The sequence below is a fragment of the Ctenopharyngodon idella genome, chromosome 22 (assembly GCF_019924925.1).
Source record: "Ctenopharyngodon idella isolate HZGC_01 chromosome 22, HZGC01, whole genome shotgun sequence".
NCBI classification, from domain to species: Eukaryota; Metazoa; Chordata; class Actinopteri; order Cypriniformes; family Xenocyprididae; genus Ctenopharyngodon; species Ctenopharyngodon idella.
In genome coordinates, this window is record NC_067241.1 from 20,026,205 (window position 1) to 20,043,462 (window position 17,258).

The 17,258-nt window shown below is 35.3% G+C and overlaps 1 protein-coding gene across 3 annotated transcripts in view; it reads right to left on the reverse strand.

The window, feature by feature from the left end:
- Positions 1–3,631: 3,631 nt before the first annotated feature.
- Positions 3,632–17,258, reverse strand: part of pik3cd (phosphatidylinositol-4,5-bisphosphate 3-kinase, catalytic subunit delta) — a 28,452-nt gene continuing 14,825 nt past the window's right edge. For all 3 annotated transcript variants that reach the window (XM_051880052.1, XM_051880051.1, XM_051880053.1), the window contains 10 exons: positions 16,100–16,243; positions 15,911–16,010; positions 15,294–15,472; positions 11,740–11,840; positions 11,526–11,604; positions 11,228–11,395; positions 9,353–9,476; positions 8,081–8,226; positions 7,524–7,656; positions 3,632–5,367 (listed from right to left, as the gene is read on the reverse strand). In XM_051880052.1, coding sequence (XP_051736012.1) covers positions 5,233–5,367; positions 7,524–7,656; positions 8,081–8,226; positions 9,353–9,476; positions 11,228–11,395; positions 11,526–11,604; positions 11,740–11,840; positions 15,294–15,472; positions 15,911–16,010; positions 16,100–16,243 — 1,309 coding nt within the window. In that variant the 3' untranslated portion in view covers positions 3,632–5,232. The remainder of the gene's footprint in view (positions 5,368–7,523; positions 7,657–8,080; positions 8,227–9,352; positions 9,477–11,227; positions 11,396–11,525; positions 11,605–11,739; positions 11,841–15,293; positions 15,473–15,910; positions 16,011–16,099; positions 16,244–17,258) is intronic.

The following is a 17,258-nucleotide window of genomic DNA, read 5'->3' on the forward strand; positions in this document are numbered from 1 at the left end:
TTGCCAATATCCGACAGTGAGCAAGCAGAGAGAGGTTTTTGTGTAATATACACACTAAAAATGCTGGATTAAAAACAACCCATGTTGGGTTGAAAACGGACAAACCCAGCGGTTGGGTTAAATGTTTGACCAACATGCTGGGTAGTTTTATTTAACTCAACTATTGTTTAAAAATTGCTTTATTGTTTGTTTAAAATGAAAAAAATAATAATTTCTTATTGCGTACACCATGTGGTCATTTTGAAAGCACTAGCATTCTATGGAGTACCTCAGGGATGACGTGTTTTTGTAGGCAAAACCTGGAAGGGAGTTAGCATTTTAGGACTTCCGGTTCCATCGCCCTATGGGTTTTTGCTAAATCGCCTGAAATAAGGTCTGTGGTTAACAAAGCCTCTAAATATTTTCACGTTTTGATCTATGACATAAAACACACCAGTTATAACCCGCTTGTGATTTTTTTAAACCTTTATTGTGTCTTAAAAACGGCGGTTGCTAACAAATTGCTAAAAGGGACTACTTCCTTTGGCGGGGACTTTAGACGTCATCATGACAAACAGGACATTTGGACAGCATTTCTCATGAAAAAGTGGATAAGTATTCATACACAGCGCAGATCATAATCGGCGAGCATGTTTTTAAATAAAGTTGTTTTTTGAATAAAGTTTGAGGAAGCTTGGTGGTGGTGATGTTGATCCGCGACCATGGTGTCCGTTTATAGCCTACTGTTAGCTTTTTCTATCTGACCACTTTATTTAGGCTTCAAAATGTATAAATGTTGTGTTAAGTTGTAAAGATTATCTTGATAGACAAAACGTGTAAGTGGCATAACCCTTTGTTAAACACAGAGCTTATTTTTTGCGATTTTCCAAAAGTCTATGGGAAAAATGCATAGGCTTTCGATCGAGGGAACCCGTGCGCCGCTAACTTCCGGGTTGGCCTACAAAAACACGTCATCCCTGTTCATTCAAGTCAGCACAGCTTGAGCTCAGTTCCCCAGATGAAAACACTAAGAGTCAAAATTGAACACACATCAGTCAGATCCTTCAATAGATAGATAAAAGGGCTCGAATCAGTTTATTGAGTTTTGGAACAATGGATCCACAGAGAAATGAAGGAAAAGGTCGAGGAGGAGGAGGAGGAGGAGGAAGAGGAGGACGAGGAGGAGGAAGAGGAGGAGGAAGAGGAGGTGGTGGAGAACCACAAGCAACATAACTTACCAGTTTTGGAAATGTTGTTTTGAATTTATTGGACCAGTGTGTAACAGACTATGTTGTAGTGTGTGTGTTTTTGAGGGCTTGTGTGTGATGTCTGAGGGCAAAGTTTGGTTTTTCAGCAAGAGTGAATGTTTTTGAGTGTAGAGCTTCATTTTGACCTGAAAATAGGATGCTTGGGGAATTGGGTGAGACGTTATGGATTTGTGTTTACTGTAATCAAGAAAAACTTTAATATGTTTAATGAATAACAATTAAACAATAAACATTTATTAAATTACTTATTAATAAATGTTCACCTTTTGATTATTATTGTTACCTCTAGTAATTATGTGTCTGATTTTTTAATTCCAACCTAGTTTGGGTTCATTTTAAACCAGCTATATAGTAATTTTTAAACAACAGTTGGATTAAATAAAACTGCCCAGCATGTTGGGCAAACATTTAACTCAACTGCATGGGTTAAAACAACCCAATCGTTGGGTTTGTCCATTTTCAACCCAACTTGGGTTGTTTTTAACCCAGCCTTTTTTTATTGTAGCGATTTTCTTGTATTTGGTGCACCTTGAGAAAAGGAAAGTGTTTCCTATTTATATTAATTATTACATTACATTACATTATATTATATTATATTATAAGAGCAATAAAAAGCCATAACATTCTGAGAAGCACATAAGCATTAACTGACAATGTTAAAAATATATGTAAAAAAAATTTTTGGAGCACTTGATCTATAGTAACTGATCTGTATAAAATGTTTCATACATTATCATATTATATTATATTTTATAAAATGGTTAGTTCCTGTCCTTGATTCTGATTGGTCGATAGCTGTGTTTTATTCACAATAAAACACAGCTATGACCGCTTCACCCAACGGTTCTGTGTATTATCTTGTCCTTTTAACAGTTAAGGGGTTTTCCCGTGACTGACAGCGCTAGTCAAAGCATTTATCAGTTGCGTCTTGTTCCGTGTTCACAACAATTCAGTCTTTTCAATATAAAAGTCTTCACTACTGACTGACACACTCATAAAGACGGTCTTTGCTGCCATCTAATGGCATAATAATGTAACTTCTGTTGCTGTTCACGGTCAGGGACTATTTTTTTCCGCAGAAGGAAGGCTTTTAGTAAAAGTTTACTTAATGAAAGTTAGTGTTTTAGGCTTTAATATTTGTATTGTGTGGTAACCATTTTATAAAAGCAATAAGGTACTCGAGGTGCTGTATCATGAATAAGTCATGGCTGAAGGGGTTGCTAACAACACCCTTCAGTCGTGGCTTATTCATGATACAGCACAGCCTCTCGTACCTTATTGCTTACATATTGCATCATATTATATTATTACAAGAGGAATAAAACATCACATAACACATTAACTGACAGATTAGTAACAAATGTAAAAAAAACAATTTGGAGCACTGATCTAATACACACTGGCCATATCACAACTGTATTTCTTATATACACCATATTGTTCTTGTACTGTCTCCCATAGATGGATATTTTTCTGTGGTACCACTCACAAAAAGGCCAATGCAACAGATACCATTTTTCAGTTTTTGTATGCGTACTTTATCTAAAAAGCACTTTTGTGGCCATCTCATGTACTATTTGACAGCTGTTTTCTTACATGATGATATCAACTGAATCCTCTTCTCTTCATACAGGACAAAAGGAAACATTTAACGGGACTTTACAGTTTCATTATATATTCCTTAAACAGCATATTACCTCCTTGATGGCATAATGATAAAGTACTGCTATTCAATAACTTGTAGTTTGCAGTTGTTTAGACAGTGTGAACATGACGGGTACTAATGAACCCCTTTCAGTTCTACAGAGTACAGTATTACAGCGTACTGTATTAAAGCTTTGTTAATATGTAAAAGCCTTAAATAAGCTATTAAGCTGCCCAGGAAAGATTCATGTTTCTCAGGATTAAATACTAATGCTGTATTACAGAAAATCCTTCAATTGAACTGAAATTGAATTCATTATTTTTACTGTTATCAGCACTGTTTCTGTGGCCTACAGTCTCAGAGCATATGTTACTGAGAGATTCCCAGCAGTCTTATTTACTGTACTCTTCTCGCTGGGAAAGCCTCTTTCAGTACACAATAAAAATTGAGGACTCATGAACTTCCAGTTCCTCTTTAATCTCAGTTTTTTTTATCTCTGTGTATATTTCCCTAACACACACAGTAATAACATTAAAATGCTGATCAGACAAGTTTAATTTCCTGTCCCAAACTAACATGAATTCTGGAAATTCAGCAGGGGAATTCGGGTAAATTGGGCCTTGTTTTAAAAAAAGAAAATGACCCTGTTTATTATTTCCCCGCCTCAGACGACACATACACATTCACTGCTTCTGTTCATCACAACATCAAATCCATTCCATGAAAAATAACCAACAAATCAGTTTCAAAATCAATAATTTATGGCAAAAAATGAGAATGAACAGCACACATTTTCATAAATCAAATCATCTTGGTAAAAAATTCTAACAAAGCAGTTTAAAAACTGAAACACTACATTAGTAAACCAAGAAATTCAAGAACCCGGAGTTTCACACTGTGAAGTGGCTAATCGTGGTGCATAATCAAAAACAAAATAATGTTGATTTGGACAAGACCATAGCATGAGAGATAATCTGTTAGTCGTCCAGTAGATAGTAATCAATACCTTAACAAATGCTAAAATTCATTCATGGATTCATTCTATGTGAAAGTCCTTCTTCAGTCCACTAATCTTCCTTATATTATTAAAACTGTATGCAGTGGGTGTTTATGTATATACATATATATACATTATATATATATATATATATATACACATACAAATAAAAGATTAGATGGATCTTTATATCTCTTCTTTAAAAATTCACATTCTAGAGGACATTTAAAGATTCAAAATAAACAACATTTATGCATGTGACGAGAAAAATCAAGTAGCGGTAGATTCAGAATACTGTGGTGATACATTCTGGAACTGATTAAGTTTGAACTGGAAGAGAAAACACAAGCTTGACTGAGTCTATATTCAAAATAGGCACACAATTAACAGGCGCAGTTGTCTACAGAGCAATAATATTTCACATTGCCCTGATTTATAGTACAGTAGTACAAGGCATACATTTCACTGAACAAAAAGCACACTCTTTGGACACGTCTTTAAGATGGCTTGTGTCTCATCCCAAAGGCACAGAATACCCCACAAATACAAAATATTTAAGGCTCATTTCTACACTGACATACAAAATGTCTTCTCATGTACACCACTATACAAATGCTTTCTTCATGAACAATTGTCCTATTATACAAATAATTCAAATGAAAAAATACTGTTTTAAGGAATGTAAATATACGTATGATACACAAAAGAATATGTACAACCAAACACATTCATGTAAACAGAGAAACAAAAATCCTGAAACGAAAATGTAAACGATATGAAAACACCCAAAGTGCTTTCTTCTTCTGAACAAGTCACTTATTTTATGCTGTACAGTTACAAATTATAAATACATTAATCTCGCTTGCTCTTTTTTGCAGGTACATAAGTGTGACAGAAACAAACCAGAGATGCAAGGTAAATTAGTGGCACGCCAACAGTTTTTTTAAATTAGTAGCTTTGATTCCCAGTGCATTGTAACGAATCTGAAATTACTCTCATTTCAAGCAGTAGGTCTCACTAAAACACATGTATAGCATTATTTACCATTACGTAACAGATGTAAACATTCGCTAAACAGCTGTTGATGTGTATACTGCCCCGCAAAGGCAAAACGCAGGACCTTTTTTGACTCGATTTCTGAAATTTAAACACAGAATCTGGTCACATATCTGTCATAACTCAGTTTGGTTCCTGCGTTTTGCTTTTGCACGGCAGTATATTGCAATAAACGCCAGACAGCAGTGCAACATATATTGTGTTTAAAGCTGCCTCGGTTTAAATCAAAACTCAGCGCTAAGAGGGTTTCAGTGGATCTCCCGTAGCAGTGTGTGATCGAGTGCCATTTATCTGTTATCTTTGGCAAAAGAGTGCATCATCCAGTTCACCTTGGTCTTCCAGCTCTCTCTTAGAGCTTCATTAAATTTCACTTTAAAGTTCTTCAGTGCTTCCTCCTCGGATTTCCCCAGTGCCAAAGAGTCCTGTTAGGACAAAGTCACAATGAAGGTGGAATGTCACCACTGAACATATTCCGAATCTGCCTAGCTTTTTCCTGAAAATGCTAATGCTGAAAATCAAGTTTTTAATGTTGTTTGAAGTGATTTCTAATATGCTTTAAGACAAACCATGTGCAAATTCATCAGTCAACACCATTGCTGAGTATTTTCTCCTTAAAACAGCAGTAAAAAAAAAAAAAAAAAGGCAGTCTCAAACCCGCGGTTTGAAATCGCTGGTAACCAATCACGTCAACGTGCCGGCGGGCTTTAGCGTATCATTAACTAGCAGCGGAGCCAGGTTATTCCGGTATATTTCTTTTTTTGATATGAAAAATCATGTAGATTTGGCAATATGGCGGGTGTATGATGTATATTACGATGTTATGATGAACTATATGCCTTTCTCCACTGACGTTTAAAGTGTTTGTAAGGATACTGATTGTTAGAAGGCAGCTGTCTGACTCAGAGATGGCGAACGGGAACATGGTTTGTGTAACATTAGCAACACATTATTAGCTGTTTAATAACATAGTCAAACAAAAGGCTAATCATATTAATTACCGTTATGTATCCGATGTTGTAAAAAGCGATACCATTGTGCAGTGTTTGCCTCAGTAAGTTGAGTGAGTTAATCTCTGAGCTGTGTGAGAGAGTGGAGGCGGGGCTAATTAGCATATTCATTGATTCGCGTATACTAAATGAGGCAAGGGTGTAGAGTTACATTCAAGCTATTTTTAAGGCATGAAGAATTTTTTTTCACAGGAAAAAACATTCAAATATGTAATTTTGATCAAAGATGAGTTTTAAGGGATAAAATGATTGACTACAGGGGGACTTTAATGCACTGGACTAAAACTTATTAGTCCCAGACGTCCCATCCACAGACCTTTGGCTGAACGTCTGATGCATATAGCACACAAAATGGGAAACACTTTGGGAGTTTCTAAGTTATCATCTGATTGGATGAATTTTACAGGATTTCCGGGAGACATGTGTGTCGCATTCTTTAACGGTCTGCCTGGAAACAAATGCGTTGTGACAACAAACCCACTCATGAAAGAAGATTTACAACTGTGACAATGAGCGCTTCTCACGATCAACTAAACGCTGGATTTTCGAAAGTATGTGAAGTTCACTGCGCCATTGTTGCAGTAAACTTACACAACGTTCTTGAATGAATCATTTATTAGATGCACAATGGTCTGTTATCGTAGGGACATCAACTTTACATTTTCATGCCCATAAACATGAAGAGGAACAAAACAAATTGTGATTGGTTGGTTTAGATGTCGGCCAGACGTCTTCTTGGGCGGGCCAAGGAGAGTTGCGATGGAGTCCAGAACTTCTGCCGTTAGTCTGAAGGTCTGGCTACGCAAGGCTAAAAACTTACTGACTTTGCTTACACAGGGTATAACAACTTCCCAAAAAAAACCTGCTAATTGTGCTTTTTTCTGTCTTCTTATACTTGTGGGTCAAAAAATTGCTTATAAATCTCTCCTTATGCTATGTTATTGCCAAATATTGGTTTCAATCTTTTTTTTTTAAGATTTATTTTTGCCTTTATTATGATAGGACAGAAAGCAGACAGGAAGTGAAGTGGGAGAGAGAGGGGGGCGGGATCGGGAAAGGTCTGCGAGCCGGGACTCGAACTTGGGTCGCCCGAAAGCGTAACAATGCTACATGTCAGTGCTGCCCACGAGGCTATCGGCGCTGATGAATTCAATCTTTTTATCAACTTGTTTTCTTTCAATTAGGACAGGTTTGTATTTCTTTTTGGAACTGATTGATCTTAGGTCTCAGTGATCTGAGCTTAGGCTCCTCCTTTTTTTTAGGCGAATAGGCTTGAGTGAACACTGAGGTGTATACGCTTAGATCAATGAGACCTAAGATCAATTGAAAAAAAAAAAAAACCATGAAAAACAAGTTGAAGCCAATCAGCAAAATTATACACTCATACATGCATAATTGCAGGTAGCAAATTTTTTCCAGTCTTATTCTAATAACAAATCTGATATATAAAAGTGTCCCTAGTCTCCCTTTAGATTTGATATTTCATGCTTGTAAAGCACTAGAGAAATGGCAAATATCAGCAGACTCATGAGTAATAAATAATAAACTGTCTGTTGTGGGGTAATTCTTACCTTTAAATACTGGATGTCTTTGGAAGAACTGAGTTCAGGAAGTCCTGCAGCTTTCATCAAGGCAAAAAGATTCACAAAAAGAGTCCCATTCCGGCAAAGAATCTTATAGGCTTGTTCGCAGCACTCACGAAACCTGGCAAAGAGAAGCACACATGAACTCTTTCCTTTTCAGTTATGAATTTTACATATTCTCTTTTCCAACAAACCCATCTATTTATTATCAGGTTTATATATATATATATATAAAAGGGAATATGTATATGTAGTCTGCCTAAAGGTTATAAGCAGCCAATGTTTTCCATACATCCATACAGAAACATAAGAACGTTTTCTGTAAAAAGAAAAAGGGAGCCGTCTCAAAGCTTATTTTTGTGTGATGGTTTTACACAGGTGTTGAACATTTGATAAATACTGTCTATCCTATAGAAAAAAGACTAGTTTATAATGGAAAAAACAATGAAATGAAACTCAGAATATGTAAACTAGCTTTGTGGCATCAATTTTGAGAATTAAGACATGAATTATGAGTTGCCTTTTTATAAAATATATGCACTAACCGTTCAAATTTCTCACTATTATTGGTCCGTCCCTCCTGAATTACATGGACGAAGTCGTATGTCAGAATGAAAGGCACACGTTCCCTGTTGATCCCAAATTTGCTCTTGAAGTTCCCCAAAAAGTGCCCAAAATCTATGTGGAATAACTGCAAACAATACAGAGAAAATATTATTCATAACTATTTATAAAACTTCAAAATGAAAAGACCATTATACACTACCGGTCAAAAGTTTGGAAACATTACTATTTTTAATGTTTTTTAAACAAAGTCTCTTATGCTCATTAAGGCTGCATTTATTTCACAATAAATACAGAAAAAACAATAATATTGTGAAATATTATTACAATTTAAAAGGATGGTTTTCTATTTTAATATACTTTATAATATAATTTATTTCTGTGATCAAAGCTGAATTTTCAGCATCATTACTCCAGTCTTCAGTGTCACATGATCCTTCAGAAATCATTCTAATATGCTGATTTGATACTCAGTTATTATCAATGTTGGAAACAGTTGTGCTGCTTAATATTTTTTTGGAACCTGTGATACTTTTTTCAGGATTCATTGATGAATAAAAGGTTAAAAATAACAGCATTTATTCAAAATATAAATCTTTTCTAACAATATAAATCTTTACTATCACTTTTAATCAATATAACACATCCGTGCTGAATAAAAGTATTAATTTCTTTCAAAAAAAAAAAGAAAGAAAAAAAATGACAAACTTTTGAACGGCAGTGTATATTGTTACAAAAGATTTCTATTTTAAATAAATGCTGATATTTTTTTAACTTTTTATTCATCAAAGAATCCTGAAAAAGTATCATAGGTTATAAAATAATATTAAGCAGCACAACTGTTTCCAACATTGATAATAAATCAGCATATTACAATGATTTCTGAAGGATCATGTGACACTGAAGACTGGAGTAATGATGCTGAAAATTCAGCTTTGATCACAGAAATAAATTATATTTTAAAGTATATTAAAATAGAAAACCATAATTTTAAATTGTAATAATATTTCACAATATTGTTGTTTTTTCTGTATTTATTATGAAATAAATGCAGCCTTAATGAGCATAAGAGACTTTGTTCAAAAACATTAAAAATAGTAATGTTTCCAAACTTTTGACTGGTAGGTGTACAATTGCAGCAACCCTTGCGTATGTGAGATAGAATGAAAAGTGCAACCCATATTATGGCACTCATATGGATGGCTGGTGCCATCTTGTGATATAATTTATGATTACACAGTGCTCGAGCTTACCTGACCCGTTTCCCTGATCATGATATTGTCACTGTGACGATCCCCTATTCCCAGAACATATGTGGCTACACAGTAGCCTGCACAGGAGAGGGTGAATTCCTCAATGGCTTGATCCAGTTTTTCTCTGAAAAATATATAAAGAATAATATTTTAATTATATTCCTCATTCCCGCTACCTTCCTGTTTGCTAACCAATTAACACATATGTTGGGTTTCCATAGACATGATTTTTATACTGTACAAACTATATTCTATCCCATGACCCTAACACTACCCCTAAACCTAGTTAACCTACCCATCACAAAAAACTTTCTGCACTGTACATTTTCAAAAAAACAAACAAAACAAAATATAATTTATGATGATTTGTAAGCCGTTATCCTCCTCTTCATCTATCTATCTATCCTCACACACATTTTATGTGCTGAGTGACAGAAGCCTTTAGCACAGTGTTAAACATTTTCAGCCTTATTTCTATCAGATCATTTTCAGTCACACTATGACTCAACCAAGACATTCAATGTTTAATATGCCGGGTGAATATGTAATGTGTCTTCCTTTTTCTACATCAGCTCAGATTCCATAAGAAGCCATACTAGAAAGACTTTCAATGTGATCTTCTCATATCAGTCAAAAGTCATTCAATGGCCTTTGATGAAACAGACAGTGTCCTAAATAAAAATTTCGCTGATCAACAAAGGAGAGAAAAATTGGCAAGTAAATAAAATTCATCGTCAAGTCATCAAAAAAAATCTCATCTTGTGCAATATGCTGCATGTAACACAATGACCTGCGCTTACTGTAGTCATGAATGTGCAAGAAAATCATGCAATAAATTAAAATACAAAAAGAAATGCAAGAAAAAAAAAAACATTTACATGGTGTCTAGGGTTACATTTGTACCCTAGACAGAGATACAGTAAATAGCTCATCAAATAATGCATTTTATTCCTTATATATCCCCTCGTTTCTTAAAGACAAAAATGTCCCATACTCGGATGTAAATTATTCCTTATGATATAGCATAACATTTACAGTAAGTGGACAACCAGCGAACAGAACTGGATATGTCCACGGGGGACATACTGTTTATCCATTTCAGACAAGCCATCAGTGTCTATAGTCTGTTGCACTCTAGTTTCAGGAGTTCAAGAGGTCATGATAAACAGGATACTTGAGAAAAAAAAATCATGCATGATGCATCATAGTGAGTTTTTTTTCCCCCCTTCTATTTGGTTAGCCACATACACTTTGCTTTGCTTTGTTAGTTGTCTAAATGCTAAAACCTCACAGGAATGATGTATAAGTCAGTCATATCTGCAAGTACACTATATAAATAAGTGCTGATGCCAAAGGTTAGTTTGACCCCAAAAAGACCCCAATACTCAGACTTCTCTAAACCAGTGCATTCCAGAAAAGGTCGTCTTTTTCCCATTCTTACAAGATCTATGACTTGCAAAAGGAGAGTATGTTACACAATGCAACATGGTTTGTGGTTTCATCTTAGTGCTCAGTTTGTATCCTTAGCTGTTAATATCACAAATAAATATGCACATCAAGCCACTTTGGTGGAAAACACCTGCCAAGAACAAATGAAATTGTAGATGCACCATAATGCAAGGAAAATTTACTCCAATGCTGCGCCTTATGCAACCAAAATGCATTTGATGTTACACTAGTTTCATATAAACCGAAAGGTCAAATGAGCCAAGAAAGGTTTAACCTTCTGAGTGAGGTTTGAGAATAGAAAATGACATGCATGTGTCATGCATACTCGACAAATTATCCGAAACTGGTTGTTACGATATGCATAGTTGCAACGATCACACCACACGGGCTGTGGCATGGTGTAAGGTTATAGGGTTTGCTGCTCACCCTGGGTTTTTGGATTTGAGCCAGTTGAGAAGAGCGTCCTTGTTGAATGCAGCGGTGGCTGCACTGTTGCTGTTGTTTCTCTGGATGTTTGCAATAGTGTCCGAGTTTTTCACCACTTCGATGAGACCCGTTTTATTCCCGGTTGACAGGCATCCGTAGGGCAGCATTCTGCGACCCAACAAATGAACATTAATGGAAAGTATTTTTTGTAATGCAGCATAGTATCTGCTTATACATTGCATAACACTGTCAATTTTATGCAAATTTATCAGCTTGACAAAAAGTTAACTATACAAACCTGAGGTCAAGACCTTCCGTTTTCCATAAAACATCCATTAGCTGAATCATCTGAAGGGTTAGCATATCCTGCCTCAGATCTAAAAAACACAGAAAAGGGTCAAAGTGTTTTTCAATCACTAATTTCCAAAAACATAAATGAGGTGGAGGAGGAGGGGGAATTGGAGGTGGAGGGGGCAAGCAAAAAATTAGACAGCATGACTTTGTATCCATACCATCTCCATTCTTGAAGATAATGCCTACAGTGTCATATTTGTCCTTGTACATCAGCCACAGAGGTTTCATTTTTGAGTCCATGAACTTACACTTGTCAGCACTGAAACAAAAAAAGATTAGCATCAAGAAACAGCACACATTGTTGCAAAATAGGCTCATCACTTTCTTGTAGCTGTTTGTACGTGACTTGTATGCAGAGATGGGCAGTATTTTAATTAAATGTATTTAAAATACGTATTTAATTACTTTTGAGTATTTTGTAATTTGTATTTTCCTTAAAGAAAAAAATCAAATGTAATTTGTAATTATATATTTTCAGAGAAAGTATTTTGTATTTTAAATACTTAAAATACATGCAAATATGTTATTTTATTCTCACATACAATAACTTTCATCACCAAGCTTAAAGATAGGGTAGGTCATTTTCGGAGAGGCTAGCAGTAGTGAGCTAGCTTTGAAAGCATAAGATCCCACCCTCCATTCAGAGCGTCTCCAAAGCCATTCCTTTTCCAAAACACTTGAATGTGCACACAGCAGGGAGCAAAAGTGTCACGAGAGACAGCGTTAAACTACCTCATATCTCGTAACATTATGAACATAAACAACTTAAAGATCACTGACCTGTACCACCTGACTGCTGCAGATTAATTTCGGCATTGATAGTGTTGATAGCGAACTGATTTGCTGACGCTTGCGTTGGCGCTTGAAAAGCTGAGAAATTTTCAACTTCTGCCATGAGCAACGTGAGTAAAGTGACGCAACAGAACCCACAATTCAGTTCGACAACACATGACATCACCCATTCAAAGTAAATGAGAAGCGTTAACGCCGACGCCCTGTGTGAATGTACCTTAAAGGTGGCTGCAAGCACGACGTGTGCTGTCTAGTGTTGCGCGAATCACAGTTATATCCGCGGACGTTGCGGATAATCCGCGGATGGGTGGGTCAAGAAATACACAATATTATTCTGATTAATTGCGAGAGAAAACACAGTCGGTCGTGTCTTAAATTAATGTAACCGTTTGGGTGAAAACTGGATGTGTGTCAGTATATTCGGTCTGTGCGTTCGTTCTTAAAGTGACAACAGTCTAATAAACCTGCTGCCGTCTGTCAGTAATGTTAAAGGGTTAGTTCACCCAAAAATGAAAATAATGTCATTTATTACTCACCTTCATGCCGTTCCACACCCGTAAGACCTTCGTTCATCTTCAGAACACAAATTAAGATATTTTTGTTGAAATCCGATGGCTCAGTGAGGCCTGCATAGCCAGCAATGACATTAATCCACTAAAAATCCATTAATGTACTAAAAACATATTTAAATCAGTTCACATGAGTACAGTGGTTCAATATTAATATTATAAAGCGACGAGAATATTTTTTGTGCGCCAAAAAAACAAAATAACGACTTATATAGTGATGGCCGATTTCAAAACACTGCTTCAGGACGCTTCGGAGTGTTATGAATCTTTTGTGTCGAATCATGATTCGGATCGCGTGTCAAACCGCCAAACTGCTGAAATCACGTGACTTTGGCGCTCCGAACCGCTGATTCGACACAAAAGATTCATAACGCTCCGAAGCTTCATGAAGCAGTGTTTTGAAATCGGCCATCACTATATAAGTCGTTATTTTGTTTTTTTGGTGCACAAAAAAATATTCTCGTGGCTTTATAATATTAATATTGAACCACTGTACTCACATGAACTGATTTAAATATGTTTTTAGTACATTAATGGATCTTGAGAGAGGAAATGTCATTGCTGGCTATGCAGGCCTCACTGAGCCAAAATATCTTAATTTGTGTTACGAAGATTAACGAAGGTCTTACGGGTGTGGAACGGCATGAGGGTGAGTAATAAATGGCATTATTTTCATTTTTGGGTGAACTAACCCTTTAATCAAGCAACAAAAGAAAAAGACAAAATCACTCATTGCTCCTGACTGAATAACTTTAATATCTTTTATAAGGATCATCAATATATATTTAATTCATACAGTGAGGACTGTGCAGTGTTTTACATTTGATTTTTCATTTTCTGTATTATTTCCTACTTGAATGCTACTGTTAAATAGTTGTTAGTGCTTTTTGAATGCGTTGACTTTATATAGCAACTGAGAGCAACTCTCTCTTACGTGTATCTAACTCCACTGTTACTCTCACACTTCAAATGACTGTTTGTAAATCTTCTTTGTATTTTTGTATTTTCAAATTACAAATTACTTGTATTTTAATTAAATACATTTTTTCACAGCAGTATTTTGTATTTTATTTAAATACATTTGATAAGTATTTGTAATTTGTAACTAAATACTTTTTGATGTATTTGTGCCCATCTCTGCTGGTATGCAACACATATGAACATTTAGTTGCATTACTGAATTAAAATGATTGCTTCAGTAATGATACATCATGTCACAGACTCAGTTACAGCTTGGAAACCTGAAACAAACTAAAAAAATCTTAAAAATATGTAATGAGAGGTTACCTGGAAAGTTATCATAAAATCTACATAGCTAAAATCACACGCCATCTGTGGCATGTTACAGGGATAGTTCCTCATATAAAAATTCTGTCATCATTTACTCACCCTCATATTTGTTCTAAACCTGTATAAGTTTATTTCTTCTGTTGAACATAAAAGGAGATATTTTGAAGAATATTGGTAACCAAACAATTGCTGGTCCTCATTGACTTCAAAAACAAAAATACTATGGAACTCAATTGGGACCAGAAACTGGTCTTCTTCAAAATATCTTCTTTTGTGTTCAACAGAAGAAAGAAACTTGTACAGGTTTAGAACAATACGAAGGTGAATTTTCATTTTTGAGTGAACTATCCCTTTAACCAGAGAAATAGAATTTGTTAACAAGACTTGACACAACAACTTCTTAAAACAAAATAACACTAATATGTTAATAATAGGGGTGTAACGACGTAATTATTAAACAGTGGTTTATTGAACAAACTGTGTCTCTCTCTTTAAATAAATTCAATTATAATGAACATTTTCTTAAGAATAAAAAAATATATAAATTACTTTCATGACAAATTGATTTAAACATATATTAAATAATTAAGACATTACTAACAGGTAAAGTAAATATAATGAATATATAAGCTAATATAGTGCATATATTTAGAGTTCATTTCTCTAGTGAACTAACATGCTGTGGACACTAAATGACTTGCCTGAGGTAAATGTAATGCTACGTGAGATGTTATTCTCAAGCTGTTTTATTGATGTCTTTTTGCAGTTGAAACACTGGTTCAGAGATTACACATAAACGTATCTATGCATAAATCATCTGTTCTTCTTCTGCGCTTTTCCCTGTGACTGACTGTATTCGTCATCTGATTGTATGCACCGAACCGTGACAGATCGGGTAGAATTCATGTACCGTTACACCCCTAGTTGATAATAATATGATGATAATAAATTAGATTTTATAATTTTAGATACCAATATTATATCATATTATATTATATATTCATTGCAGTGACTTGACATTATGAACATGCAACATATTTATAGAAATGTTAACAATGTACCAGAGTTCACACAGCATGATGCTTGGGTTGAGAGGAGAAACAACGTCAGAGAGTGCTTCTAAGTACGTGTCCTGTTTGATGCACACTTTCATGTCCTCTGTAGTCTGTATCCTGGTCGCCTTCTGACAGCCTGATTTCACAAAGTCATTGAGAGCCTTCATCTTATTCAGAGCCTCATTCTGTAGGAGACAGAGTAGACAATAAGTATATACTGTGCAAATTCATATGAACAAACAGCTGCAAACTTTGAGCAGCCTAGTGCAGTTCCCCTTCCTTCCAGTGGTTTGGCTATTATTAAACATTCAAATGAAGATGAATTCTGATCATAGAACTGCTGCTGCAAAGAAAAACATATTCCAGCCCCCCTTACTATATTTATACATGTACATTCACGTGCTTGAAAGAACAGTCGCCGTTTCTTACAAGAAAAGGCACAACGCGAAGTGACAATTACCAGAATGAGTGAGAAAACAAGTTAAGTGCTAAGTTTGGGCCCCGAGTGTCAAAAACGGCACTGGAAAGCAAAATACAAGAATGAAAGTACATTATAAAAAAAAAAAAATTAATGTGCTAGAGAAATTAATTCACTTTTCATACAAGTAAAAAGTGCAACAAACCTGCTTCATCAAGATCTTAATGTGATAGATGCACCCGCGACAGTATGCCTCCAGAATAAGTCCAAATCTCAAGCTGACTGAGGGAACATGCATTTCTGACCTTTAGAGAAAGCAAAAACAAAGCCTAAATTATACTGAAAGGAATGGGGGCGCATCGCTGTACAGCACCATAAGAAGGTGAATTTATACCTGAGGTGCCAAAACAAGAAGTGACCTATTTTCTTGTTGGCCAGGGCTCTCTCCAGCAAGAAACAGGTCAAGTCGCAATCTAGGTAGGATTCATACTTCAGAACCTGAACCAGTTGCAAGAGGTACTGAAAGAGCTCATCATCACTGTTGAGAAAAAAAAAAAAAACACGAAATGTAATTACATTTTACGCTGCACTGTCTATACAACTTAAACAGCATAGGAGAATGAGAAGAAATTGTTGAATAAAGTTGTTATGTTTTTGTTTTTGCGCACAAAAAGTATTCTTGTCGCTTCATAACATTAAGGTTGAACCACTGTAGTGATGTTGAATATTTTAAAGATGTCTTTACTACTTTTCTGGACCTTGAATGTGGTAATTACGTTGCTTTCTATGGGGGATAAAAAAAAAAACAAAAAAAAAAAAACTCTCGGATTTCATCAAAAATATCTTAATTTGTGTTCTGAAGATGAACAAAGGTCTTGCGGGTGTGCAACGACATGAGAGTGAGTAATTAATGACAGAAATTTCATTTTTGTGTGAACTAACCCTTTAATTTTCAGATAAAGACACGGCTCAATTCATAACACAACTGCAAATTAAATTAAATAAACTGCAAAAAAGAAATGCCCCCTTTTCAGGATAATGTATTTACTTTTGTAAAATCTAAATAAGCTTTACAGATAAATAATGGAAATGGTTTAAACAATGATTTTCATGTTTGTTCAATGAACCATAAACAGTTTTTGCACACGCACCTCCTTAAGAAACTAACAGTTTGCAGGTGGGAGAAAATGAATGTTACAGTTTCAATGAGTTATGAGTTACCCTTACTGATACTGATTCTGTAAAACAGCAGGAGAAAGATGCCCAGTGTCCCTAATCACCTGCGTAAACATGCCACAGTCCTACTGTAGGGAGGCGTTAGGACTGCAGATGTCCGTAATGTAAGAGACCTCATCTTTTTTTGTTCATATAAATATTTGCACGTGTTAAAAAATTTAAATTTGCAAGAAAAAAGTGGGAGGATGTTTCTTTTATGGCTGAGTTTATTATTAATAAAATTAATTATTACATTATTAATAAAATGTTGCAATATTTACACCTGCAAGGGCCATTTGAATGTCTCTACAAATGTTAAAAGATGTATTTGTCTCCGA